Source organism: Punctularia strigosozonata (genome assembly GCF_000264995.1).
Source record: "Punctularia strigosozonata HHB-11173 SS5 unplaced genomic scaffold PUNSTscaffold_1, whole genome shotgun sequence".
NCBI classification, from domain to species: Eukaryota; Fungi; Basidiomycota; class Agaricomycetes; order Corticiales; family Punctulariaceae; genus Punctularia; species Punctularia strigosozonata.
In genome coordinates this window covers 901,445-927,169 of record NW_006767433.1, presented here as the reverse complement: position 1 = coordinate 927,169, position 25,725 = coordinate 901,445, and the positions used below count along the sequence as shown (strand labels likewise).

At 56.6% G+C, this 25,725-nt stretch overlaps 10 protein-coding genes across 10 annotated transcripts; 4 read left to right on the top strand and 6 right to left on the bottom strand.

Moving 5' to 3' along the window:
* Nucleotides 1–4: 4 nt before the first annotated feature.
* On the bottom strand, nucleotides 5–1,918 carry PUNSTDRAFT_78919 (WD40 repeat-like protein). The gene is made up of 3 exons (XM_007378243.1): nucleotides 1,678–1,918; nucleotides 1,385–1,601; nucleotides 5–1,293 (listed from the first exon to the last, which is right to left on the bottom strand). The coding sequence occupies exons 1-3, from the start codon at nucleotides 1,844–1,846 to the stop codon at nucleotides 156–158; spliced, it is 1,524 nt and encodes a 507-aa protein (XP_007378305.1). The 5' UTR covers nucleotides 1,847–1,918; the 3' UTR covers nucleotides 5–155.
* Nucleotides 1,919–4,640: 2,722 nt separating this feature from the next.
* On the bottom strand, nucleotides 4,641–5,981 carry PUNSTDRAFT_48370 (uncharacterized protein). The gene is made up of 8 exons (XM_007378242.1): nucleotides 5,891–5,981; nucleotides 5,444–5,809; nucleotides 5,353–5,393; nucleotides 5,258–5,293; nucleotides 5,097–5,202; nucleotides 5,027–5,049; nucleotides 4,931–4,967; nucleotides 4,641–4,867 (listed from the first exon to the last, which is right to left on the bottom strand). Exons 2-8 carry the CDS (start codon nucleotides 5,576–5,578, stop codon nucleotides 4,739–4,741), a joined length of 507 nt encoding a protein of 168 aa, XP_007378304.1. The 5' UTR covers nucleotides 5,579–5,809; nucleotides 5,891–5,981; the 3' UTR covers nucleotides 4,641–4,738.
* A 99-nt stretch (nucleotides 5,982–6,080) lies between these two features.
* PUNSTDRAFT_78917 (carbonic anhydrase) lies at nucleotides 6,081–6,900 on the bottom strand (the record flags this gene model as incomplete). The annotated part of the gene is made up of 4 exons (XM_007378241.1): nucleotides 6,081–6,186; nucleotides 6,249–6,354; nucleotides 6,418–6,720; nucleotides 6,786–6,900. Coding segments are annotated over 3 exons (434 nt in total), but the record flags the coding sequence as incomplete, so codon positions are not given.
* Nucleotides 6,901–7,654: 754 nt separating this feature from the next.
* On the top strand, nucleotides 7,655–10,731 carry PUNSTDRAFT_129073 (uncharacterized protein; the record flags this gene model as incomplete). Its single annotated transcript, XM_007378240.1, has 10 exons — nucleotides 7,655–7,831; nucleotides 7,903–8,174; nucleotides 8,229–8,444; nucleotides 8,509–8,631; nucleotides 8,688–8,832; nucleotides 8,886–9,002; nucleotides 9,062–9,338; nucleotides 9,392–9,858; nucleotides 9,924–10,162; nucleotides 10,218–10,731. 10 exons carry the CDS (start codon nucleotides 7,655–7,657, stop codon nucleotides 10,729–10,731), a joined length of 2,547 nt encoding a protein of 848 aa, XP_007378302.1.
* Nucleotides 10,732–11,198: 467 nt separating this feature from the next.
* On the bottom strand, nucleotides 11,199–13,741 carry PUNSTDRAFT_94419 (MCM-domain-containing protein; the record flags this gene model as incomplete). The annotated part of the gene is made up of 4 exons (XM_007378239.1): nucleotides 11,199–11,660; nucleotides 11,731–12,216; nucleotides 12,300–12,912; nucleotides 12,969–13,741. 4 exons carry the CDS (start codon nucleotides 13,739–13,741, stop codon nucleotides 11,199–11,201), a joined length of 2,334 nt encoding a protein of 777 aa, XP_007378301.1.
* A 2,784-nt stretch (nucleotides 13,742–16,525) lies between these two features.
* Nucleotides 16,526–16,753, bottom strand: PUNSTDRAFT_57504 (uncharacterized protein; the record flags this gene model as incomplete). The annotated part of the gene is made up of 1 exon (XM_007378238.1): nucleotides 16,526–16,753. A coding segment is annotated over one exon (228 nt), but the record flags the coding sequence as incomplete, so codon positions are not given.
* Nucleotides 16,754–18,159: 1,406 nt separating this feature from the next.
* Nucleotides 18,160–20,659, bottom strand: PUNSTDRAFT_94416 (pre-mRNA splicing factor). Its single transcript, XM_007378237.1, has 7 exons — nucleotides 20,399–20,659; nucleotides 19,544–20,338; nucleotides 19,214–19,477; nucleotides 18,942–19,152; nucleotides 18,602–18,870; nucleotides 18,476–18,520; nucleotides 18,160–18,408 (listed from the first exon to the last, which is right to left on the bottom strand). Exons 1-7 carry the CDS (start codon nucleotides 20,570–20,572, stop codon nucleotides 18,403–18,405), a joined length of 1,764 nt encoding a protein of 587 aa, XP_007378299.1. The 5' UTR covers nucleotides 20,573–20,659; the 3' UTR covers nucleotides 18,160–18,402.
* Nucleotides 20,660–20,809: 150 nt separating this feature from the next.
* On the top strand, nucleotides 20,810–23,057 carry PUNSTDRAFT_129070 (uncharacterized protein; the record flags this gene model as incomplete). The annotated part of the gene is made up of 7 exons (XM_007378236.1): nucleotides 20,810–20,947; nucleotides 21,010–21,198; nucleotides 21,252–21,367; nucleotides 21,431–22,315; nucleotides 22,396–22,582; nucleotides 22,640–22,671; nucleotides 22,730–23,057. 7 exons carry the CDS (start codon nucleotides 20,810–20,812, stop codon nucleotides 23,055–23,057), a joined length of 1,875 nt encoding a protein of 624 aa, XP_007378298.1.
* Nucleotides 23,058–23,215: 158 nt separating this feature from the next.
* PUNSTDRAFT_129069 (uncharacterized protein) lies at nucleotides 23,216–23,674 on the top strand (the record flags this gene model as incomplete). Its single annotated transcript, XM_007378235.1, has 1 exon — nucleotides 23,216–23,674. One exon carries the CDS (start codon nucleotides 23,216–23,218, stop codon nucleotides 23,672–23,674), a length of 459 nt encoding a protein of 152 aa, XP_007378297.1.
* Nucleotides 23,675–24,078: 404 nt separating this feature from the next.
* On the top strand, nucleotides 24,079–25,530 carry PUNSTDRAFT_129068 (TauD-domain-containing protein; the record flags this gene model as incomplete). The annotated part of the gene is made up of 6 exons (XM_007378234.1): nucleotides 24,079–24,429; nucleotides 24,483–24,611; nucleotides 24,682–25,111; nucleotides 25,183–25,273; nucleotides 25,340–25,361; nucleotides 25,420–25,530. The coding sequence occupies 6 exons, from the start codon at nucleotides 24,079–24,081 to the stop codon at nucleotides 25,528–25,530; spliced, it is 1,134 nt and encodes a 377-aa protein (XP_007378296.1).
* Between the last annotated feature and the right edge of the window lie 195 nt (nucleotides 25,531–25,725).

Below are 25,725 nucleotides of genomic sequence, written 5' to 3'. Positions count from 1 at the left end.
GTCTGCTGTTTGACCTCGGGGGCTTAGGCGCTCCTGAGCGACTATGCATTATGAATCGAGGTATTCGTGCAACACGTGATAATCACATCAGCACATATCTTGGGTCAAACAATAGAAACGGTCAGGTATACACAATGAGTGCCAGAGACCCCCTTTTACGAAGGCGCGCCCCAAATCCGCACCTCACGTCCAGCAGCGCCCCAGATCTCGCGTCCCAACTCACCGAACGCAAAGTCTGCGACATCCTCACCCTCCTGGAGGTGGACGAGCTCCTCCCAGCTCTTGTGCGCGTAGACGCGCACACCGTCCCCACCCGCAACGCCAAACATCTTGGCGCTGTAGTCATACGCGACCTTGTTGATCTTGTGCGAGCCGTCGCCGTACTGGAGCGAGTGCACGCGCGACTGGTTGCGGAGGTCCCAGATGGCGACCGAAGACGACGAATCGGGGGAGAGGAGGTGGTATCCGTTCTCGGAGAAGGACGTGCTTGGGATCGCGAACGGCGGCGCATCGGGCGGCGTGAGCGAAGCCGCGATCGCGCCCGTGCGCACGTCGAAGATGTGCAACGTCCCGCCGGGAGTGGAGAGCGCGAGGAGCGTGCCATCCGGGTGCACGCTCAGCGATGTGAGCGCGGCGTCCACGGGCGCGCAGACGAACACCTGCGTGAGAGTGTTGAGGTCGTGCAACGAGTAGGTGTTGTCCAGCGATGCGAGGGCCAGGAGGGTCTTGGTCGGGTGCACGGCGAGCCCGGTGAGCTCGCCCTTGTGGGTGCGGATGGTCGAGCGAGGGGCGTACTCGCCACTTACGGCGTCGTGCGACCACACCTTCGCAATCTTGTCCGCGCCGGCGGAGAGCAGGAGCGTGTTCTCTCCCTCCTTCTCGCGGAAGGCGACGTGCGTGACCTTCTTCGTGTGGCCCTTTAGGCTCGCGAGCACCTTGTCCGAGCCGCGGTCGTACAGCTGCACCGTCTTGTCGTTCCCGCCCGTCAGGAACTGGCCCGGGTTCGCGGCAGAGATTGCGAGCGCGGTGATGCCCGCGGGAGAGGGCGAGTGCAGGGACGGGATGGTGTGCACCGACGCGAAGGACTTGACCTGTTCGGGGGTGGTGTAGCCCGCAGGTGCCTTGCGCTTGCGACGACCGGCGGAGAGCGTCTGGTGGGTCTCGTCAATGCGCGCGACAACTTCAGCGGGAAGCGCTGCGGAGGAAGCGCCGTCGTCCGACATTTCGACGTCGCCCGAGGCACCGTTGGCAGGGGCGGAAACGCCGAGGGAGGCCTGAACATTGGCGAGAGCCCTGTTATAACCGACAGTGATTTGGTCAGTTTTTGAGGACATATTTGATACTTTTGAATGGGAAAGGGAGGGAGAAGGGAGTGAAGACTGACTCTCGGGCAGCGTCGCGCTCCTTGATGAGACGGGCGACGACGCGAGTAGCCGCGTCCTGAGCGTATAGCGCGTAGCTGAGCTCCTGACGCGTCGCATTGTACTGCTGCTTGAGGGCGAACGTTTCAAGCACGAGCGCGTCCCACTCGTTCTGGAGTGTGTGCAGCAGCGCGGGGATGGACGTCTGCGTCGGCGGACGTGGCGCGGCCGTCTTCGGGTCTATGGTAGCGCAAACGCAGTGATGAGTACGAGCGGCATACCAAGAAAAACTGTTGTAAGATTGAAAGGTACGCACTGGCTTTGACCGTGATGAGGTCGGCCTCCTCGAGTTTTTCGCCGGTGATGGGGTCGGTGCCATTGTCCGTAATGTACTTGGTGATGAGCCGGCGCTCATAGACGTGCCCTGACTTGGAGGAAACAACCGGATCCTGCGGCGGCTCGCCGGAGATGGAGCAAAAGAACATCCTGGTGGTCTTTCGGTTTGAGTCTGAGACGGCCTGCAAGACGGACACAGGTGACGACGAAGAGGCGTCGAGTTGAGGGAGCGCGCACGGAATTCCCACGCTTACGACTTCTCCTCTGCAGTTTCTATTCGATCTAATATCCCTCGATTTCTATTTCTTGGGCGCAATCATGTCAGAGAAAGAGCAACGGCTCGTGCTCGCCATCATAGACTTCCTGAGGACATCGGATTCGGTCAAGGAGGACGACAAGGAATCACTAGAGGTTGCTAGTAGGTAATCTCCTCCGCGTCATTCTATCTTCCCCGACCTCACCATCGCGCACCAGTTCAATGCATCGGTGAGGCATTTGGCGTCGACCCTGCGGACGAGTCCCAGCGTGAAAAGCTGAGCATCAAACCCGCCTCCCTGCTCTCCATCTTCGATGTCTTCCTCAAGACCCGCGACCGCGCTACCTCCAAACCATCGGCGTCCGTTCCGATTCCCTCACCCGCACCCGTCACGCCGTCGACGCCCACCGCCGAAGACAAGGCGAAGGCGGAGGAGCTCAAAGCGGCGGGAAACAAGCTTATGACCGCGAAGAAGTACGACGACGCGATCGGCTCGTACACGAGCGCGATTACCCTTGACCCGACGAACGCGGTCTACTACTCGAACCGCGCGGCAGCGCACATAAGCAAGCAGGAGTACGCTGAAGCTGTTCTTGACGCCGAGAAGGCGATCGAGATCGACCCCAACTTCGTCAGGGCATACTCGCGGCTTGGGTATGTACCCTTCCTCTCTTACGATCGCACATCACTCGAGATGGCCCCACTCCATATTCCAGACTGGGTCAGAAATGCTGATCGGCTTCGTTGTACAGACACGCACAATACTCTCTCGGAGATTATAAAGCGGCCGCGGCAGCCTACCGACGTGGACTCGAGATCGATCCATCCAACTCCTCGATGAAAACCGACCTCAAGGCTGCCGAAACCCGCCTTTCCGATTTGGACTTGGACGCTCCCTCTGCGACCCCTGCAACCTCGTCCCGCTCTCCTCCCCCCGCAGGCGGTGCGGGCGGCATGGCCGACATGCTGCGCAACATGGGCGGACTCGGTGGTACGTTCTGCTTCCATTCACATGTAGTTCCTCACGCTGATATTTTCTTCCGGAAGGCGGGGCAGGTGCAGGAGGCGGCGCTGGAGGCATGCCCGACCTCGCGGGCCTGATGAACAACCCGATGATGATGCAGATGGCGCAGCAGATGATGGCCAACGGCGGGATGGAGCGCCTCATGTCCAACCCCGCCGTGGCGAACATGATGGAGCGCATGCAGGGTGGCGGCGGCATGCCGAGCATGGCCGAGCTCATGGCCGATCCGAGTTTGAGGGACCTGTGAGCGTCCTTACATGATCTCCTGCTGGCGTGAACAGTGTTGCTGATGGTATCTTTGTAGAGCCAGTCAGATGGGATTGGGGCGGGGCGGCGGAGCGTAGCTCGGTTTAGTTCTGTTTTTGCTTGCTTTCGGTGGACGCGAGAACGCTGCAGACGCATGGGAGTCGTTTCACGACACGATCGCGCTTTTAAGGAAAGAAGGTCATATTACCGATCGCATTATTAAAACATGGATCTCTAATGATGACGGCGATGACCCTATCCCTTAAGCTTGCTGTCCATTATAATGCTCGTTGAGGATCCTATCCGGCTGGTGGTCCAGATGGCAGGTCTCCACACTGAATAGTCTGGCAGATGTATTGCGAACTCTCGGCATGCCTTCTGAGGGAGCCGCCTTGATGCCTTACGGCTCCATCGTGAAGAACAATTCGTCGAGTCCTAACACTCGCTTCCACTTATACACACCATGACATGATTGTCTATGTGAGGTCTCCGAGCTCATCCAATGCTCAACCATAAACGCTTCCGTAGGGTAATGCGGTTTTCAGGATGCAGATATGGCAAAAGAATGCCGTAAGTACTTTTCTTCTTTTCACTTTGGCAAAGCGCCCGAGCACTGTGTGGAACGAATCGGACGAAATGGTCCTCCCTGATCGCAAGTGATCGTCTGATCCAGTGTGTTATCCGTCTGCAATATGCAGCGAGATACCCCTGCGTGACGCTGAGCACTCGTACAAAATCATTCTTCCAGGCAATCACAGGAGTTGGGGACAAGATACAAGGCTTTCCGGGTAGCCGTAACGCCACCTCCCCTGGGGGGCGAAGTGTCTGCTAACACTTCACTCGAGCAGCGTCGACGACAAGTTACACAGCATAATTCAATATGTGGCCCATCGAGTACAACGACGGGCATCGGAACCCGGGATCAAGGCATTACGAGCTCGCTGCAACAGTGGGTAGTTTGTCCGCATCGGAGATATCGTCAACATATGATTTGGGGCTAAAGGCTTCGAGCATGAAAATGGAAGCTACGGCCATCTACCGCGATGTCAGAAGATTACCGGTTATATTGGATGATTATGGCTGGATACCTCTATAGCAGTGAGAACAGTATCAAGACCATCGCTTCCATATGCATTTCGGGTACAATCTGTGGACGGCAGGACCTGAGGAAACTTGAAGTACATCTGGCAAATAGGTAAGCCCATTGGCAGGAAGCAGACACGGCAAGTAGCACCCACAAGCAGCCGATGGAGGGTAGGGAACACAATTGTCACATAGATCACCCGGTGTTCCTTGTACATCCGCCAATCCGGTGACTGAAGATGTAAACGACAGTACTTGAAGGCGATGACCATGAACATGAAGCTACAGCGATATTTCGATCAGTGCTCAAGTCCATGGTGGAAGAAGGGATTTGCGCAGACTATGTTATCATAGGTTGTATGTAGTTATGGAGTGGGGACTCGAGTTGGCCTCCAAGTAGCGCGTCCAAGAGTCCATCGTAGTCTATCGATGTTACTTGGTTCGTGGTCTGGGTTGTTGGATAGACCAAACCCGGCGCTCACCCCAGGATGTTACCAGAAATGCTATCAACGTGCAGGTTGTCCAGGATCTGAGTGTGCGGCGTCTCACGGAGGACTCGCCCTGAAAAATTCAAGGCCATCACCACCCGCCGATTGGCATCGACACGGTCATCAATGCACGTACCTCGTCTTTCAGCGGAACAATGTTCAAGACTGGAGCCCTGAGCAAGCATCCAATGTCGGATATTGGGTACATGACGAGACACCGGTAGAAACTTACAGAAGAGCGCACAAGGCCATCATCTGACGCGACTGAGAATTCGTAGCATATCAGACCAACGAAAGCTCACCTGGGCAACAAGCACGATGTTGTTCAGGTCGGCGTGTCTCATCAGGCCAGCATACCCTACGGATGTCGAGAGACCACCAACAAGCGGAAGATAAAGGATAGGAAGTCTGTACGCGAGATGTTATGGATGGTCATGCCCGTGCAGAAGCTGACAACACTCACATACGACGTCTGTCTGAATACTTTGGTACATCACACCTTCCGTGACCCGTATACTTTAATGTCAGCCGAAGGACAGAGAGAAAAAGCATACTCACATGCGCAGCCGCCTCAAAACATGACAGAAAACCCCTATTTCCTACGCCATGTTCAACAAGGGTATAGATGATAATAAGCCTATGTTCGCACCAGGACCAACAGAGTATTGACGATCCAGAAGCCTGTTTCGTACCACTGTCCCGGGCTGCTGGTACCGTCCATGGCCGATAGAAACGAGTCACGGAAAAAACGTTCGCGACAATGTGAAGTTGGCCAATCGGCCATTGTGAGGATGAGCGGGCATGCTCTCCGAATGCAATCGCAGGCATATATACGGCGTTAAACGTGCCCAGCTCCACTTCCGGTCATCATCTGTCATCATCTTGCGGGCCGAATCCGAACTCTCCCAAGCCCTTACTCCGGAAACCACGGAAGTATGCACCCAATTGCGCACGCGTATAAGTATGGTGTAACTGGTGGCGCGAGAAGCAGGATGAGAACCCATTCAAGCGCAAACTGCAGCGGCCACCGTCCATGACGATTGTTTGCGGATTAGCTCACGCATACAATACAGCAAGAAAGATGAGGTTGCAATACCTCTTGTCAATCCTGCGTAACAAGGATCCGCCTAGCATCGACTCCGCTGTCCATGGTCCAAGCCGGATCTGTGCATGGAACACGACCGTTGCCAAGCTTTGAAGACCACTCGCGGACGCTCCTAAAGCCACGAGAGCAAGAGGGCCCTCTAGACACAGAACAATATTTCTAATTCACCTGTGATCTTCTTTTCTCCCTCCATAACCGAGGTTGTTTGTTTCTGCCACATGTATTGTCTCCTCTATAATCATGAGCACAATATGCACATGCCGGCGCATCCGTCTCGAAGAGATGATCTGAAAAAAGAGTTTCGCTACTCAGGAAGAGGTGCTATGTGCTTCCTCCACCGTGCACGCACATTGTGGTTTAACGTTCAACTTCCATAGCGTGTGTGACATAGACCAGTCTCTTGTGGTGCCAGCCTCCTCTGAGATCGAGCAGAGCTCCGTCACAACGATCGGCGAATCTATGATAGATACGGACGTGTAAGCAAACGATGCGAAGGGCCAGCAGCATGGATATCCCAAACCTTGCCAGTCTCAACGTCAAAGATCCACCCTGTAATGAGCGTGTCCTTGAGCACCAGCGGGTGCTCGTGCAAAAACTTGAGGTCGGCATTCAGCGCGTCCTCGACATCGGTGACCCCTGACAAATCCACCTTCTCGACCGCCTCGGCGACCTCCTTGTCGCCCGGGTGTGCCGAAAGGATCAGCTCGCGAAGGCTTTCCGCGGTAAAGGTCAGGCCGCCGCAGTTGGTATGACGGAAGAGCGCGATCTCCTTGGCGCCGGTGAATCGTTGACATATGACGAGCGAGCGAACGACTTCGCGGCTGCGACCGAACTCGAGCGTCAGAACACAAAAAGTGGTGGCATATGAGATGACCCGAAAACGTACACGGATCCGCCGGCGACGCGAATAACCACGGCTTCGCCTGGTTTCAAGCCGAGGAAGTGAGCGGGGCTGGGAATGTAGTCAGTGCATCGGTGCTTAGAGCGCAGATGCAGGAAACTATATAGTATACTCGGCGCGATGATCCATGCAAGACACTGTTCAGCGGAGTGAGAACATGCCTTGAATGCGGACCAGTAGTGCTGAAAGCGGAACATACCTATGATAACTCGCTTCTCGGGCATCATGCTCAGGCTCTTGCCTGCCCCGAAAGTACTGGCATACTGTGCATTGCGAGCCTCGAATTCGGTGTAATAGCTCGACATATTGCTCTTGGTGTGGAGGTACGTGATGAGGAGAGGTGTGTATAATTAGGAACCTACGAAAATGTCTTTTGACATGGCATGTACGGACGCTGATGCAGCGTTGACCCACTTATACTGACCCGCACGAACTGACGAGAAGGGAATTGATGTTGGTCAGCAGAAGTAACAAGGTAGGAGGAGGATCATCGATATCATCCTACAGGGCGCGCTTGACAGCAGTGGACAGTATAGCATCTACCTATGACGAGAGGCGGTAGTTCCGTTCATCTCTGAACTATAGAACAAGTACTAGTGGATACACCAGTCCCTTGCAATGTGCACTCAGGCAAGCTGTCCATAGGGTCAGCCGTTGAGTGGCCCATAACGATCGTAGCAGATCCATCCTGCAAAGCTGTCTTCCAAGAAGGTGATAGATGGGAGGACGAGCACTGAGCGGACCCATCAACTCCGGATCTGAGCCCAAGTTGTCCGACACGGCGACGCCACAACCCCATTCCAGGGTCCCGACTCCCCTCCGTCATTCGTGGATCGAGGTCATACTGGCGAATTATGATATCTCAGGACATAAGGAACTTGCTGGCACCCCCGGACACGCAGACGGCCGAGGAACAATGCCTACAGGAACTAAACGCGCGGTTCGTTTCATGGGATGCATTGCAGGAAGGGGACGCGCTGTCGAGCCTGTTGGCCGACTCCCAGCACCGCCGTGACGATCTACATGACAGAGTGCGTGTATACCGGTATCACTGCGCGTTCACGAGCGAAAGTGCAACTGACCGACCTCCGTCGTAGCTCAGCTAAACGCCTCTCAATCAGCCTTGGATGCGTTACTTACTTCTACAGCCGAAGCTGCGTCTGAACAGCTACACACGGCCCAGGAGCTCTCGCTTCTTCGACATTCGCTCGCGGATGAGCTCAACGACCTTTCCGAGGAACTGGTGTCGTCACAGGTTGACGAACAGCGGGAGCCAACATTGCTGGAAGACGTCGAAACGCTGCATCGCAACCTGAAGGAGCTGCAGAGTGTCAAGACCTATGTGCAGGTTGTCGAACACGGACTGAAGCTCAGGTGAGTGTCACTCTTACTATACCATCGTCTCCGCTCTGACGCGTTTTATTGTAGCGAGAGCGTGGTCAGCAACTTCCGTGAGCGAGCTGGCGCGCCAATTTCTTTGTCTTCTCTTTCCGAATATCGCACGCTTCAATCTTTCGTGACGTCGGTGTCAGAAAAGTGCGAGGAAGTGTTGGATAGCACGGGCGTCCAGAGCTTGCATTTGACGAAATTCCTGGAACACCTACGGAGGCGGACGTGGAGTGAAATCAAAGACGTTCTTGCCGCGTACGTATCGTCGAATCCTTTAGCTAGTCCTGAACGACCTGACACTGACGTTCACGGCTCGTAGACCATTGCTAGAAGCTGCTGAGAAGCTTGGCTGGCCGATGAAGGTGGACTACATTGCCGCGAAGCCGCAGGACCGCAAAGCCTTTGAAGATGCCTTTATGAGCATGCTCAAATTCCAGGAGCTGTAAGCGACCTCCCTACTCGCTGCATCGAACGTTGCTTGACTATTCCCCGGCGTAGTGGTCAATCGATACACCCAACTCCTCCCGAAGGCGAACAGTCCGAGAAAGACGGCGTATATCCCCTGCAAGCCCTGGTGCAACCTGTTTCGCTCCGATTCAAGTATCACTTCGAGGGCACGCGGCAGACCAACAAACTTGACAAGGTGACATCAATCTCTTTCAGTCTAAGGCTTGTCTGGCGCTCACCATGCCGCAGCCTGAGTGGTACTTCACGCACATCCTCAACGTGGCTCACGATCAACGACCATTTTTGGAAGCAGTTATCCAGCCCTTACTATCCTCCATATCGTCGTTCAAGCATATCGTAGCTTGGGTATTTACCGCACCTTCGCGCATATATGCAGGCTCTGTATGCTAACATAACTCCACCAGCGCGAATTCACTTATCTCCTTCTTCCTCTGCCCTCTCGCAAGCTTCGGCGCACGATGCCTTTGCTTTTGGGCCATCCGCCGCTTTTGGCGCATACAATCTACCAAGCGCTCGCTTTCGACGGGGCCCTTAGGGAGGAAGGCTTCGGCTTAGCAGGTACTTCGCGCGCTACGACCTCGAAAGTTGACGAGGCGAAGGAGAAAGAGTGGGAGGGTGTGAGCGAAGTCATCCTGGGCAGGAAGGAGTGGTTCGATGTATGGCTGGAAGGCGAGCGCAAATGTACGTCGATTTCAATCAGCCTGCATCGTCCGTCCGGTGACCTGTTTGCGCAGTCGCGGAAGACCAGTACATCGAGATCATCAGCGCGCCTGACGCGTGGACGATTGCTCACGACGAGAGCGACGACGGCGTTCCGAGCGAGCTCCGACCGACGAATTCTGCGAGGAGGGTCAAGGCCCTCGTTGAGCAGGTCACGGATCGCTACTCGCCACTCCCACAATTCACGCACCGTACCCGTTTCCTCATTTCTGTCCAGCTGCCGATTTTGGAGCAATATCATTCGCGCATATCTGCGTCGTTGGATGCCTTCGAAACACTCTCTTCCTCCCTTGTGCGTGCGGTCCCTGGCGCCCTCGGCGTTGGTGCGAGCGGAGTCGGCAGCGGCAGCGAGCAGGGCGTAAGATGGGGAGGTGACACACGGAGACTGACTGGCGGTGTGGAGGGCGATCAAAGGTTGTGCAAGGCTTTGGTCAGCGCAAGATACATCGCGAACGCGATGGAGACCTGGGGTGAGGATCTGGTAAGCCACCTCCTTCCGTTACGCTATCGTGCATGATACATCCAGCTCACGATACTGCGGTCCAGTTCTTCTTGGAGTTGTGGTCAGAGATAAACCGCCGCGCATCCCTTCGTGCGCGAGCGGGCGAGAATCCGCTTCTCCCTGACCCAGAGAACGATGACAAGACCGTGCCCGACTCGACCATATTCGAGGAGCTCATCGCGCAGTACAACAAGGTGGCATCACGCGCAGAAGAGATGATTGTCCATCACGTCTTGGGGGAAATTGAGGGCGCCTTACGCGCGCACTTCGCCGCGGCCATATCGTAAGGCATACCCTGCCTGTCTCCTCGGGCGCAAGCTGATGACTCCTCACTACAGGTCGAGTCCGCAGATGCAGCAGACCGAGGATGACGTTGGGGTTTCACCGACGTTGATTGGGTCGATAGCCCTTCTCTCCTCACACCTGACGTTCCTCAAGTCCACACTGCCGCACACAACCGTACTCGCCCTCTATCGCTCAATCGCCTCCAGGCTATCTTTGCACATACTCCAGCGGCAGGTTCAATATCGCGGACGGGGTCGAATCTTGCCCGCAGAAGGCGCCTCTATCCATAGCGAGTGCGAGCTGTGGCTCGAAACGTCACGCTCCGCTCTTGCCGGCACACCAGGTGTGACTGCCGCGAGGACGGAGGGCCCATGGCGAAGACTGCTGGAAGCCGGGAGGTTGTTCGGCCTTGTCGGTGATGACTGGAGGAAGGTTATGCTGATGACGTTCGGAGCACACGAGGATGAGAAGTGGGAGGAGTTGGTGGCCGGCGTGGTTGGCTTCAGCGAACTGAGCCGGGAGGAGGTCGGCCAGATACTCCGAACACGGTCAGATTGTGAACTTTGAACGTTGAACCCGCCAGGGTGGTAAAGGGGTTCGCACGACGGTTGGAATGATGGGCATGTTGTTGCTTTGATTCTATGATTGACACTAATAAATACATGGGTATGCTCACACAATACACAACAGGATGAGTACACTATCGACAGCGAGAACATACAGAAGGGGAAACAGTGCGAACACAAAACCACCGAGCACAGACAGCTGATCAGACTTTGTACACGATGCCCTCGCTGTACATCAGCTCGTCGGCGTCGGACATGATCTGCAGCATGGCGGTCGCCTCGGCGGTGCCAAACAGCTCCGTGGTTGGCATGCCCTCGTTGATGATCGGCAATAACTCGGCGAGGAAAATCTGCTCGGTGTCTTGCAGCGTGGTCCGGAAGGCGGCCGCGACCCGTGTTCGGAAGAGTTGCAATCTGTTGACAGACGGGGATGTGCGCCTCCGGTGAGTATACACGCGGACGCGGGGATCAAGGTGCCAATACGTACCGCGCTTCCTCGGATTGGCCACCGCCTGGAGCGGCCGCAGCCGTGTCGTGTCGCCCGTCCACGTCCATGTCCACGTCTCGTGCGTGATCTCCCCAGATGGGGTCGTCCCTCGCGTCGTCCGCGCCGGTGATAGTCTTCGCCTTCTCTTGTTGTACTTCCGCTGGCATAGGCATGCGCTGCGACCCCGCTGGCTCGTCTTCGTCGCTCTCCTCTTCTGCGGTCTCATCTTCCTCTTCGCCTTCGTGTGGCACGGCCGCGCCAGCGTTCAACTTTCGCTTTTTATGACGCTGTCGCTTGAGCACCTCCTTGTATAGCGCGAAACGAAGGATCTCCTCCGCGGCCTCTGCATCTTGCTGTTGCACCTTCGGCGAAAGGCGTGCTTTCGCGTGCGCGGTGGCTAGACGGATGAGCGTCTCGAGCGTCCGAGCCGTTAAAGGAGCGGTCTAGAAGCGCAGAGAAGCACGCTAGTCAATATCCCACCGATTATCTGGGTTTAGGGGTCCGTCCGCTCACCCGCCGATTGTTGCCTTCTATCTCTTCATTCCTCAAGTCGGCGTAGACTGCCACGATCAAGTCCGCCGCGCCCTTGGTCAGCTGCGGGTTGGGCTTGCTCTTCGCGTACTGTATGTACTTCTTCACGAACGCGATGCTCAGCACCTCCTTCTTTTTCGTCGCCTTACGCGTGCGGGTCGCGGGTCCGGAGTTGATGCCGATGTGCAATAGCGGGTCGTACTTTTCGAACGGGTTTACGTCCTTGTCCTCGTTATCCTGCTGCTCCACCGGGCCCTCCACGACGAGGGGCTGTGAGAGGATGTCCGTGACGGGTGTCCCTTCCTCCACGCCGGGAGGCAGATATCGATGCATCCGCAGGACGTGATCCGCAATCATACGATCGCGTTGCTCGTCGACGTCGTCCGTGACGATGAAGAGCAAATCGAAACGGGAAAGCAACGAGTCGGGAAGCGCGATGTTCTTGTGCGGATCTTTGTGCACGTCATACTGAATTCACGGATCAGTGGCGGAATTCTCGCTTGGGTGCGTTCCCCTTTATCAAAACGCATTGAAATAAAAAATCAACGCACCTGGCCGTATATAGGATTAGCAGCGGCGATGACGCTGCAGCGGGCGTTCAGGCTGGTGTGAATACCCGCTTTGGCGATGGTTACAGTTTGCTGCTCCATCACTTCGTGTATCGCGACCCGGTCAATATCCGACATCTTGTCGAACTCGTCGATACAGACGACTCCTCGATCAGCGAGGACCATCGCTCCGGCCTCGAGACGCCGCTCGCCCGTCTCCTTGTCGGTGGTCACCGCAGCAGTGAGACCAACACCCGAGCTTCCTCGTCCCGTCGTGGCAATAGCGAGCGGCGCGGTGCTGAGCACGAAGCGGAGCAATTGCGACTTCGCCGTCGACGGGTCGCCGACCATGAGCATGTTGATGTCACCACGGATATGCGTGCCGTTCTCTAGGTTTTTTTCGGCTCCGCCTAAGAGGAGCAGGAGGATGGCGCGCTTGATATAGTCGTGACCGTAAATCGAGGGTGCCAAAGATTGGGATAGGAGGTTGAAGATGTCCTTGCGCTTGGCCAGCTCGTTGATGACGCGAATGTCGGTAGCAGTCACAGGAGCCTGAGCGATACCTCCACCGATTTTCGAGGAGAGTAAGTTGATGTTGTTCGCGAGTATGAGCGTCCTGAGTCCCATGGTCAGTGAGAGTGTGGGGTATGATAATATGGATGTGCTTCTCACTTGAAAGTGCCTCCGCCTCCACCTCCAACGCTGCGGTATACGCCCACGAGTTGTATCCGATCGCCTGGTTTGGTTTTGTCCACGAGATCGTCATCCAGAATCACGTCTGTGCTGCGTGGCAACTGGCCAGCCGGGGCGCGTTCCGGCATTTCCTGAATACTGATGCGCTGGTGGTCCTTGAATACGCAGTAACCGTACTCGGTTTGTAACGGATGTCCCTCATCGTCCGTTTGGGGAGTGACAGACGATGTGGGAGGAAGATTGGACGTGGAGGTGCCGTCGCGGTATTCCCTAGCGTGAAACAGTCGGGTGTCGGGGCAGTAGTGTACGGATTTGAGCATCTTCGGCCTCACTAACGAGCACCGGGTAACGATCCCCTCCAAAGATATCATACTGCCGATGTATGCGGCAGATAGTGACCGCGGGTTGACATGGTGGTCGCCAAAGGATCCGCTGAAACCGACGTGGTAGCTCTTGCCCTCGATCTCGTGCTTCTCCGAGTCGAACACCTGCTGCACGACGTTCACAAGCGCGTCATCAAAGGCGGGTAAGAAATCAACGGGCTGTTTGAGGAGACCGTCGCAGAAGTCACGTCGGTAATCGCGCAGGTCGTCGATGTTGACGATGAGGCGGTTGCGGTCTTCGCGGAGCATGCGAAGGATGTCGCTCTTGTAGTCGTAGACCGCCGATTCCGACTGCAAAAACTCCTCAAATATACGCGTCCTGTCGCGCATCTGGTCATCTTGGGCTTGCGGCGCATCGAGGAGGGACATGGCGGACAGACGCGTGTCGTGGAGGGAACAGAGAGCAATTTACGCGACGCGTCACACCTCGTCACACCGCATATATCGTCACGCAGTCGTTTTCCGGTCTTTCTTCGCGACTTCGTTCTCGACCAGTTGATCCTATGATCTCTGCACGAAGAAAAATCGAATTCCTTTCTACCAGCGAGTACGAATTTCGAAGCGTGGTTGAACATCTGGCTCAGGCTCCAAGCTCCGCGGTCGGGGTATGCGGGAAGGTACAAGACAACCACCTGGAAAACGCTCGGTACTCTGCAGATCCGGAGATGCGTCTCATCTATGCTCGCCTTGAACTTCCGACAACTATGATGGCTGGTAGCATATCCATTTGACGGGATCTCATTCCACCAAGCAGAAAAACAAAAACCTGATCGTATGAAGGCCGCCCGACATTTGGCTTTAGCACGACCTCCTTCTGCACCGGAGATAGCTTATCGACGCCCATTCCGATATACGTATGTGTCTGCGTACCAATCGAGAGTGTCGCAGGCATTGCCGTCTCGCGCAAGAGCCCGCGCCTCGTTCTCATCTCCGCCGTGCGCGAGGAGCAAACCTACACTGGTGCTGCGCGCGTACGTACGGGATGCGTTATCGGAATGCAACGCTCTCCGCTGGCACTCACGAATCAAATCAGTCTACTGTATGCGCGAATCTGCTATCGAAAATCGATTGCCTGTCTGCAGCCTGATAGCACAAGCCCTGCGAGGAGCCGTAAGCTCAGCTTCCGATAACCGATTGTGGAGCTTATTGCTCGTTATTCTCTTCCAGAAGGCGGTGGCGCCGTGCGTCGGCCCTAGACCGCGAGCTCCCTCAGTACCATCAAGCTTGCTATTGCATTGACCCTGCTCCTGCTTCTGTGTTTGCTTCCCAGGCACACCATCCACCAGCCTCGTGTATGCCCTTCGCCTCCCCTCCCCGAACATGGCGAAGCCGAACCGAGGACTTCTGTTCCCTCAACTGCTTTCGCACACATGACACTTTCATTAACCTCTATTGGACGTCCGGTCATTAGAACGGTAATGGACTATCCCACCGCCATTACATTCGGCAGCCGGAGGTCCGCCGTTGACGTGAACCACCCGAGGTAACTTCAGTGGCGATTAATCGACACCCGCGGTGAGCCTAAAACCAGTGACAGCTCGATGCATTCATCCCGCCCTTCCGAGGTCCGACGGACGAGTGGGGCGAATCTGGCCCACAACGCCGCACAGGGCAAGTCAAGCCTATCTGACAAACCCCGCAGCCGACCCGGCACGTATCTTCGTCCCCTGAGTCCCCCCGTACTTACCCAACTTTACGGCCAAGCCGCGAACGGCGCGTTATGCCTCTCTCACTCTATTCATACCACCGTGGGCACGGAGAGCCTCTCCCACCTCCCACCTCCGCAGTATCAGCGTTTCCCTTTGTTGAAGTTTGCCTAAAACCCCCCACACGCGACTCTATCGGGGGGGGGGGTGGCGAAACAATAAATCAGCCAAACGGGCGCGAGGTTTTTCAATTGCCCCCCCCGTCAAAGGTTACGGTGCTTCCGCGAGTGCAAAACCGCACGCCACAAGTGCCATTCGAGGGAGTCTCCATTCTTACAACGTCGTTCTCCTTCGTCGTACCAAGCCAAAGCGGCTGTCTCAGCCGGCCGGGGGATCCGCAAGCCGCGCACTCGATTCAGCAACTTTTTGTTCCATCTCCCATCCCCTCGCGTCGTGCGTGAGCACATGAGATCCGCAGTTTTAGCGTGACCCCCGGGATCAGGGATCAGGCAGGGAGAGAGAAACTGTTCGCCTAAGTAGTGTATACCATAAGCCCGCAGACGACGGGAGCTCGAGGGCCATCCTTTTCGCAAACGCGGAGGTAGGCGAGATCTCGACGATTTCGCGGACTTTTCTTGCGCAGAGGCACGTACGGCGCCCGGAGAGTGGTTACTTTTTACCGCATCGAGGAGGGGTTGGGCGGAGAACACGGCATGCAACGCGGTTTCAGCCGAAGTGAGTCTCAACGGAAACGCGGGCTGTTTCACGCTGAGCGCGGTTTCGTCTCGGTCGCCTGGACTTGGCCCGCTTGGCTTGGCGCGTCGTGGTCGTGCGTGGGCGGGAAAGGCGATGATGTCGACGTTTAGCCCCGACGTCCCTCGGCCGGTGCCCACACCTGGCTGCGGATCGCGCAGCTCGCCCGAGCCACGGACGTGGAGGATGCCCGGCGCCGTCGCACAATATACCAGTGCTCTGGGTTTATGTACGCCGTGTCAGGGAACGGGACGAGCGTTGGATTCTGCTGCGTTAACGCAAGGATCGTGCACAGTGTTTAGTACAAACGACGACACGGCGCTGAGACGCGCCACGATCGTGTCCAATTGAATAACTTCGGGAGGTGCGTACAGTGCCAATTACGTGGGGGGGTACTAACGACCCATTTGTACGTGTGGTGTAACAATGCATATCGCGACAAATACCATAACAATAGTGTGCTGAAGTTTTTTAATGTGTCGCGACGAATGGAGGAAAGGACCGTTGCGGATGTCCCACCAACCGAGCCTAGCGCTGCTCGTCGCTCCGAGAAATGTTACAATGGACCAATACAAGAACGCGCTCCATAGGGTGTAGAAATGTGAAGGGATAGTGGCCGCGTTCGTGGTCAACCAAACTGCGTAGGACGGCCGGCGGCGATCAGCAACGGGAAGCGAGGACGCGGAAGAGCGACGAGGACTCACCGAACCGAGTGATGCTAAGAATACAACAGGCAACGAAACGAAAAGACGGATCACCAGTCAGAGGGTTGTCGCTCGTGGCCGTGTGCGTGGGGTTCCCGCTTCCAGTCGGCGTTGTCGCCGCGGCGCCAGTCAGCGTTGTCGCCGCGCTTCCAGTCGGCGTTGTCACCCCTCTTCCAATCCGCATTGTCCCCCCGCTTCCAGTCTGCGTTGTCTCCCCGCTTCCAATCTGCGTTGTCGCCCCTCTTCCAGTCCGCGTTGTCCCCTCTCCTCCATATGGGTCTCCCCCGGCCCCCGTCAGCGTTATCGCCCCGCTGTAGATGACGCCGGTACCGGTAAGCAATAGATAGCTGATGTCGTAATGGAGGCACGTACCTCTTCTAATACGGCATCACGCTCCACCGCGGCGGTCTGATGATGAAAGCGCGGAAGTGAGTACCAGGACTCTAGACGATGGCGCGACGGAGACGACGTACGGGGACGGCGACGCTGAGTGTGACGAGCAGCAGCAACAGAAGCGCGCAACACCTCCAGAAGAACATTGGAGTAGCGGCGAGTCAGGGTATGGTCTGTGTGTGGGCGGGGTTGTGTCGTTGGGAGGATCCGAAACCCGGCGGAGCCCAGGTGGTTTTATGGACCGGCCGGATTTGGGTACCACCTATCGCTCACGTGGGAACGATACAAAAACAGGCACGTCCATCAGATCAACTAATTCCGTTCCTGGAAGATGCCATTGGCCACCGGCATCTCTCCATCGGCGGTCGAGCGGGTCTAGCTCCGGACCTCGCCGCATTCGGCGCGCCACCCGCAGATCATTGTGGCAATCGTCTCTTGGGGAGATGCCCATCCGCTGCAGACGGCGTTCCTCGCTTTCTGACGGTTCATTTGGGCCACCGTAAACCGGAATCCTCCATCAAGCCATACATCGTTCTGGCCGACGTGCCGCGCGAGGATGGTTTTATCTTGCGACGAAAGGGTGGGCCCTGTGACAAAGTGCCCGAGATAACGGATCTTGATTGCGGCGCTCGAGCCCAACCTCGTGGATACCTCACTCGAGGGCAATTTGGAGTGCGCGCCGCCGCCCACCCCCTCTTCCCCCTCTTCAGGCCTTTTTGCTTCCATCCCAGGTCGGGGAAGGATCTGGAAATGGCCGGACTCTCCTCGCGGGTCAATATGATGATTATGGCATCCCCTCGCAGATTCCTCCCAGATTGCGCCTCCATGCGGTCGGCGCCGTTAACGCAGATCACCACCGATGATCACGGGTTTCCTTCCGGCTAGCCCCTTGTGGCACATACATATGCACGTAGCTACATAGAAATCGTCATCTGTCAAGAGAGCGAATAATACGGGCCTGATAACAAAAAAACATCATGCTAGCACCGTCGCATGCAGTAGAGTGCCTTGATATTATTGCTCATAGCACGACAATCAATCAAGCATCGTATGCAGCTATCTTGAACTCTATCCAGCGGCCTCTAGCAAGCAACGCCCGATAATATCACGCTTGGTCAGCGGTGGTTTGCGTTCTCCCCGATAATTGGCGAAGGCCAAATTACTACTCAAGGTTGGAACCCAGGAATGCAAGTATTACCGTCCCATGACTGCGTCATCATCACAAGGTGCTGCTATCTTGGTACATGGTCTCTCCTTTTTACAAGGGAAGCTGCCACGCAGGGCACAGGGGGGGTTTTGCGTTGGGCAGGTGACAAAAGAGCATCGGCCCGCGTCCTGGGTCCGCGACAAAGTGGGTGACGAACGCGGAAAGAGGGGCCGAGGAGGAACCGGCGGCGGAGCCAGATTGCCCCCCGCCCGCAAGAGGGGCCCCAAGTCGGGAGAGGGGAAGGGGAAGGGGGGAGAGGCAACCACGATCCATCTCTCCGTGCCATCGGCCGCGGCTATGATGTCATCGTCCGTCGACGCGCCTTGCTTAGTCCTGTTGCGACCGCGAAAGAGCGTGAGAAACGCCGAAAAAGATGGAGATTATGATTGATTTTTCTTACCCAGAGCTTGATCAATCCGTCCCAGGAGGCGGTGATGACTTTCGACTAGATACACATCATCATCAGTCAAAAAAAAACCCGTACCGCGCGGCGCAGAAGGCCATTAGACGACGTCACGACACTCACAGTCTCATGCGGCAGCCATTCGTGCGCGATAACGACCTTGTCGTGCGCCTTCAGACGCGACTTGATCCGCCCCGTCTTCCAGTCCCAAAAGATCATATATCCTCCGGAGTCGCCGCTGCTGATCCACTTTCCGTCCGGCGAAAAGCCGACCTGGCAGGCGTAACCCGCGACGGAGTGGCCCGCGAACCGTTTCTTCCGGTTCTGGCGGAAGTTGTCGGTGCTGTAGATCAGGATTTGGTTGTCCAATGACTGGGCTGCGAAGTATTTGACTATGCATAGCGGGTTCGTGTGAGCCGAGCCTATTGACCGAAAGTGACAGGCGTGGTCAACGCGGACGTACGGGAAGGGTGGAGTGTAACAGCAGGCATGGAGTGCATGTGAGGCTCGGCGATATATTTGATGACCACCGGGATATCGAAGTCCCAGGCGCGAATCGTCTTGTCATCAGAGGTCGTTACGAACCGTCTGTTCTGATCTACGAACGTGATAGTGTTGACCGGGCCGAGATGCTGGTCGTATTCTTGCGTTATTTCCCCACTGTTGATGTCGTACTGTGGGAGCGCGCGGTCAGACGGCGGCGCCGATGCATCAATAATGGCCGAAGCGCCATACCTGAATGATCTTCTTGTCGGACATCCCAGCGAGGAAGATGTGCTGCTTATCATCGTCGGGGTGGAATTTGACGACGTATGGAATCTTGCCGTTGCTAAATCGTTTGATGCACTGCCCGGTCTCGGTGTCCCAGAGCTTCATCTGTCGGTCGTAGCCGCAGGATAAAAATCGGCGACCGTCGTTGGAGAACGTGACGTCCTTGACGGCCTTCACATGCCCGTGGAACGTACGCAGACAATTGCCATGCGTGTATATATCCCAGAGCTGATAAGCGCACCCGTCTTAGTGAGTACGGGTCTCGGTATAGGTAGATTGGCGCCATGCACCCACCTTGATTTTGGTGTCCATTGACCCGCTGAGCAGCAGATGACCCGTCTGAGGGAACGTCCGGATGACAGAGACGCCCTGTGTGTGACCGGTCCAAGTATGGATGCATGTTTTCGGTATGAACGTGTCTTGCGACCCTGGCTCGGCCTGCAGCTGCGGCGCCTCGCCGACCGGTGGCGACATGTACGTCCTGCCCTGGTAGTCGGTCATGGACTTGCCGTGGAAGACGGAGTGTTCCTGCCCCGGCGCGCCCTTCTTCGGCTTGGCCTTCTTCGTCTGCACCTCCTCCTCCTCCTCGGACACCTCCTCCTCCCCCGGCTCGGCATTCGGGTCGACGCCGTCCGGCAACACGCTCTTCGGCTGGTCCCCGTCCCAACTGCCCCACGGCCCGACGTATGCCCCCTCGCCATCGACGACCTCCAGGTCCCCCTTCTCCTTCCGCTTCCGCTTCAACTCCTTCTTCTGCGACCGGCTCGCCTGCACCCCGTCCACCGTCCGGAAGCCGTTCGCCCGCGCCACCTCCATGTTGCCGATGATCGCGGGAGCGTTGGGATCTATGGAAGGGTTCGCGGAGTAGCCCAGGATGTGGTACGTCAGGTGTTGCTGCCGGAACGCGTGCTCCGTCATCTCCTGCTCTTCCACATGCCCGGCGAGCGCGTTTTGGTTGATGAAGCGGTTACGGTCACCGAAAGGGTTTTCGGGGCCTTGGATGGGGAGCATCATGTCTTGATAGGGGATGTTGACGTTCATCTGCGTGTCCGTAGGCCGCGTAACCAGTGATGTTTGCTTGAGCGGGTCCTAGACATGCCCGCGTTTAGCGTCCGTGTGGCTAGAGAGGTTTGTAGCAGCGAAATATACCTCCGCCAGGACGTGAGGCGCAGAGTCGGCTGGTGCTGGAGCAATGATTCCCTTCTCTTGCACCAATACCCGAGGTTTCTTGGCCGCATGGATGGCAGACAGGCCGAAGACATCGCCAGTCGGTGGTGGCGAGCCAGCATCCTCGTCAGACGAGTAGCCCTGTATGAGCGACATGGCTCAGAGTATTAAGGTAGGGTAACACTCTTATAAAGAGTGATATGAGTGAGTCTCGACCACTGAGTCGACTGGGATGCGAGGTCCTTGTGACTGAGCGCTGCACGGTGCAGACGCCAAGTGACTGGCAAGACGAAGCAGGATGACACTGCCACCGTTCTCACTCCTCTTTCTGCAATCGTTATTATCGCGCGCTCAGTGTTTCTCTCGAGCAAGTTCGCGGGTCCTACGCGGGGGATGGAGAGGGTCGGAAGGCCATGGACAACTGAAGAGGATGAATTGTTGAAACAGGCCGTCGCCGTTCATGGCGAGACGGACATGTGGAAGACGATCGCGCTCTCGGTTCCCGGGAGGACGAACAAAGCCTGCAGGAAGGTAAGGATGGTGATGATCAATGTCAAAATCCTCCAATGTATTCATGCGATGCCTTATGGAAGCGTTGGCTGCATTCGTTGTCACCGTCCGTGAAGAAAACGGCATGGACGAAGGAAGAGGACGCGCTTTTGCTCTCGCTGTATGCCGTTCACTCCACGAAATGGGCGCTTATTGCTCGGAGTATTCCTGGACGGACCGACGATGCATGCTCTAAACGCTACCGCGAGGCATTGGATCCTGCGTTAAAGAAGGTGCATTATAAATTCTTGGTGAAACCCCGTCCTAGGGCTGATGAGAACGGAAGGACGACTGGACGTCTGAAGAGGACGATCGGCTGCTGGATGCATACTCTCGTCTAGGTGGTAGATGGAGCCAGGTTGGTCAGAGCCTTCAGAGAAGCGGACTTGCATGTCGCAATAGGTGCGTGCCACGCATTTACCCGTCGCAATACACCCTAACTCAGACTGCATACGTTCCGTGTAGATGGAGGCTACTTCAAAGGAAGCAATCCAAATCGACCCCTGGGCAAGGAACAAACGCGGACGCCACAGGAGCTTCGTATTCATGGGAAGACATGTCAATGCTCGACCCTCAGTACTGGATGTCGCAACTGCGCCCGTATCCACAGTTCGGGCCCGGAGAATACGGTGCCTATACATCGGGACATACAAGTTTACAAGACAATGGTAGAAAGGGTCCCGAATTGGATATTCCCTCGTTCTCGCCCTCGGACGCTTCCGCGGAAGTAGACGGCACGTCTCCCGTTGACTCACCTTTCCACCATACTTTATCTTCTCTGAGGCATACCCAACCCGTGCCTGAAGAGAGTTCTTCAGTAAACGACTTCTCTCACCCTCCCCTGAATCCGCGCGCGCACGGCCGGTCCGTTCTCCCTTCCCAGCCAAATGCCTCCGTGCCTGACGCCGAGAATGCTTCTTCGCCTTCCCAATTTGACGATACGCCGCACCCTCACGACGATGGCACATCACCGTCATCGATGCAATATCTGGTCGATCTCGTGATCGATCGTGGACATGCTTCAACCCCCGCTCTTTATTCCGCAGGTATGACCGGTCCGGGTGTCAACGCTCATATGGACCAGAATATGGCGCCAAATACAATAGGACACCACGCCAGCGCTGGTTCTATCACGCCTGAATCGCCGTCGGCCGAGGCCACCCCGGAGCCGGAAGCATTACACCTTTCAGCTTCTAACACTGAATTGAGGACCGAGCTTGAGCGCCACGAGCATGAGGTGCCCGTTCCTTCTCTCTCCGGTGCCTATCAGTCGAACGCTGGTACAACTGGACGGCCCGATAGGGTGGTGCAGGTACCAAGGCTGTCTTCGGCGTTGGCTGTCAGTGGAGAGTGCGTCAATTCTTTGCGGGATATGGTTATCCTTCCATGTCTAACGCGAAGACTGGGCCTGGTGTCATTTCGATTTGCAGTACGTCTGTAACCGGATATGCTTGCGGACACCCCGACTGTTGGCCAGATGGTGCGGCGTCCAGCCTGGCTAAATATGCCACATCCGGAGAGCTGGTGAATCACTTCCGAGCTGACCATCCTGGTCACGCACCGGGCGCTGCGAAGCTCTATAGATGCGGGCTGGATGGGTGTGCCAAAGCGTGGGCGGTGAGTCTGTTGTTTCACGTTGCCGGTGTCGGCGCCGGACTGACATGGAGATTGCAGAGCGTCAATGGTTTGCAATACCACCTGCAGATGTACGTATACCATAGATGTTTCATGCCGGCGGCGACCTCCTCCTGATCGCACCCGCAGATCGAAGGCGCACTTCCGGCAGGCCTTGAATTCTGCCGTTGTCGGCGCCCGCTCGCACAGCAAGGGCGAAGGACAGCCCGAAACGGATGCCCCCCGTGCCCCTGACAGAACACAGAAGAAACGAAAGCTGCATCCATGCCCACACGCCGGCTGCCCGAACCAGTACAAGCAGCTTAGTGGGCTTAGATATCACCTGGACCATGTGGGTCTTTTTCCATCACCCTTCACCGGTGCCGCTGCCTTTGCCTCTGACTTCTGGCTACCTAAAGACACATGCGCACACTATGCCGGTGCAATTGAACGATATTCCTCCGACTCTGGCCCGTAAGGTTGCAAGCGCACGATGAATCCGCGCGTTTCCGGCCGAGGGTATGACGTCACGCCTGCCCCTGAGCGCAAGGCCCCTTTACTTGGCCTAGACGGCGACGGCAGGCAGAACAGCACTACTCTCGACTTGACCTCGCGCGGCCCTCATCGTTACCCTCCATGGCCTCTCAGCCTCAGAATTCGGGCGATGAGTTCGTCCGTCCGTCCACCTACTCGATCGAGCAATCTTGGGGAGGGCATAATAACTTCATGGCGTCCTATGGTCTGAAGCCTGGTGAAGAAGAGGAAGCTTCGGCGATCGCAGAGGCGTTCAAAGATGCAGACGAGTACGAGTACCACCAAAGCCGGGACGGGGACACCGGCAATCATTGGTCGGGGGAGCACGTTGAGCAGTACGATCGCTACGAGGATGCGGGTGTGTACGCTGGTGCGGATCCAGCTCGGGAGGAAGAAATGGTGTCAGATGGGCTCGCCACGGATGCGGCCAGCGATGCAGCGACCTACGATCCAGACGAGGGAGGATATGGCGAATACGACCCGAACGAGGATAGCGTGTTCGACGACGACGCCTACGACGATCCGGACCAGAATGATTATGAAGCCGACGAAGACTATTAGCTTGATCCGTCTCTCATAATTCGATCTAGACCCGACTATGTGATCGTCTTTTCTCCAAGAGGTGCATGCTACGCAGGAACTCGTTCGGAAGGGAGTGTTTCACGTGACCTATGCTCTTGACCGGTTAGTGCATTTCGTGCCCACGCAGCCTACTAACATTTCTAATGTTCGCGTCACCCTTGTTAATCGACTGTACAGATCACGAATTTCTGCGCAGCATCAACTATGGAGCTCCCGCACCGGCCGAGGTCTAATCTTATCTTGCTTGCTCGCGATGGCGTATTTCGAAGGTCCGATGGCGACTACATTCATTGTTCTTATACTCGCGATGATGTACCGTAATGGCGCGCACTCGTTTGACGGATCTACACTGTCCTTATCTCTCTCGAAGCGTCTGATCAACCATGTCCGCGACGCAAACTGTAACCACTGAGATCGAGCGCGCTTTGCCAACGCTCACTCTGCGCTCGGACGACAAGAAGCAGCAGGCGGCCCGCGAGCGGGGCCAGGGACCTTTGGAGGAGTATAAGTACGCTCATCTGGCGCCTGTCCTCGATCATTCGGAGCATTACCCTCCGCTCGTTCCATTCGAGCATGTCGACCCAGGCCACCGCGCCTTGTCACTGCCCAACCCTCGCGCTTTCCTCGACCAGGCGACGAGTATCGCCCATATCACCCCCCGGCTCGGTACCGTGGTGACCGGGGTTCAACTGGCCCAGCTGGATAGCTCGGGACGCGACCAGCTTGCGCTCGAGGTTCGTTACATGGGTTCCATGTAGCACGTTCGGCTCAATCTCACGCTTGGTAGGTCGCTCGTCGTGGCTTGATGGTTTTCAGGAACCAGCAAGACTTTATTGACGCTGGGCCGGACGCCTACCTCGAGTGGGGTCGGTACTTTGGTCGGCTGCACATCCACCCGACCTCCGGCCATCCGAGGGTAAGTCGCAGCAGGTGCCTGCGTCCCTGTCTGCGTCCCTGCCGACCAGAGCTCACCGAACTGATCGCAGAACTACCCGGAGCTCCACCTCGTCTACCGCGACGAAAACTCCACGTTCAACTTCGAACGCGAGGACCGAATCACGTCCACCACCTGGCACTCGGACGTCTCGTACGAGCTTCAGCCTCCCGGGCTCACGACGTTCTTCCTCCTCGCCCAGCCGGAGAGCGGCGGCGACACGCTCTTCACGTCCCAGGTCTCGACCTTGAGCAAGCTTTCTCCCCCGTTCGTCGAATTCCTCCGCACGCTCAAGGCCGTCCACTCCGGCGTTGAGCAGGCCGAGTTTTCGCGCTCGGGCAAGCGGGGAGGGATGGTGAGGCGCGAGCCGGTGGAGAACGTGCACCCGGTCGTGCGCCGGCACCCCGTCACGGGCCAGGAGGCGCTGTACGTGAACAGGCAGTTCACGCGCCGGATCGTGGGCCTCAAGAAGGAGGAGTCTGGTGCGTTGCTTTTCGTGGCACCTCAGTTCCGTGGAAGGCGTATCGGGGGTGCTGACGGTGCTCGTGCACAGATAACATCCTCAACTTCTTGTATGACCATATCGACAAGAGCGCTGACTGCCAGGCCCGCGTCAGGTGGGAGCCTAACACGGTTGTCCTCTGGTGAGTATTGGAACACTTCACGTACCTGGCGACCGTTCGTGCTAAAGCTCGCCCTGAACCTCTCAGGGACAACCGTATCACCGCTCATGTGTGTAGCGCTTTTGCTCCGTCGTCGTTTCTCGTGTTCTGATCAACGTCCGCCGCAGTCTGCGATATTGGACTTCGCCGAGACGAAGGAGCGCCGTCACGGCGCGCGGATCACCCCGCAAGCGGAGAGGCCGATCCCTGCGCTCGAGAGTCTGAAGTTGGATGACTGAGCTCGGTTGGTCGGCGGAACCTAGATGTGTAAAATCATGCAGTGTACTGTATCGTGATGCGGATCAGCTTGGTCATGGAAGGGAAAGTCGCTCATAAGAAGACTGTCGCCTGGACAGCGGCTTTGACGCCATGCGAGAACGAAGGTCAAACGATCGTCTTACAGCAATGCCCCGCTCTACCCTAGGCCATCCGTT

What these genes read in the sequence shown, in the direction of transcription:
- PUNSTDRAFT_78919 (XM_007378243.1), bottom strand. Translation starts at nt 1,846, where the DNA reads ATGTTCTTTTGCTCCATCTCCGGCGAGCCGCCGCAGGATCCGGTTGTT. An exon ending in CCTCATCACGGTCAAAGCCA is followed by an intron (nt 1,602 to 1,677) that starts GTGCGTACCTTT and finishes GCGCTACCATAG; the next exon opens with ACCCGAAGACGGCCGCGCCA. An exon ending in GAGCGCGACGCTGCCCGAGA is followed by an intron (nt 1,294 to 1,384) that starts GTCAGTCTTCAC and finishes CGGTTATAACAG; the next exon opens with GGCTCTCGCCAATGTTCAGG.
- PUNSTDRAFT_48370 (XM_007378242.1), bottom strand. Translation starts at nt 5,578, where the DNA reads ATGGCCGATTGGCCAACTTCACATTGTCGCGAACGTTTTTTCCGTGAC. An exon ending in TCAATACTCTGTTGGTCCTG is followed by an intron (nt 5,394 to 5,443) that starts GTGCGAACATAG and finishes AACATGGCGTAG; the next exon opens with GAAATAGGGGTTTTCTGTCA. An exon ending in TATTCAGACAGACGTCGTAT is followed by an intron (nt 5,203 to 5,257) that starts GTGAGTGTTGTC and finishes TCTCGCGTACAG; the next exon opens with ACTTCCTATCCTTTATCTTC.
- PUNSTDRAFT_94416 (XM_007378237.1), bottom strand. Translation starts at nt 20,572, where the DNA reads ATGTCGCTCATACAGGGCTACTCGTCTGACGAGGATGCTGGCTCGCCA. An exon ending in CAATGGACACCAAAATCAAG is followed by an intron (nt 19,478 to 19,543) that starts GTGGGTGCATGG and finishes TGCGCTTATCAG; the next exon opens with CTCTGGGATATATACACGCA. An exon ending in TGTTACACTCCACCCTTCCC is followed by an intron (nt 18,871 to 18,941) that starts GTACGTCCGCGT and finishes CGCTATGCATAG; the next exon opens with TCAAATACTTCGCAGCCCAG.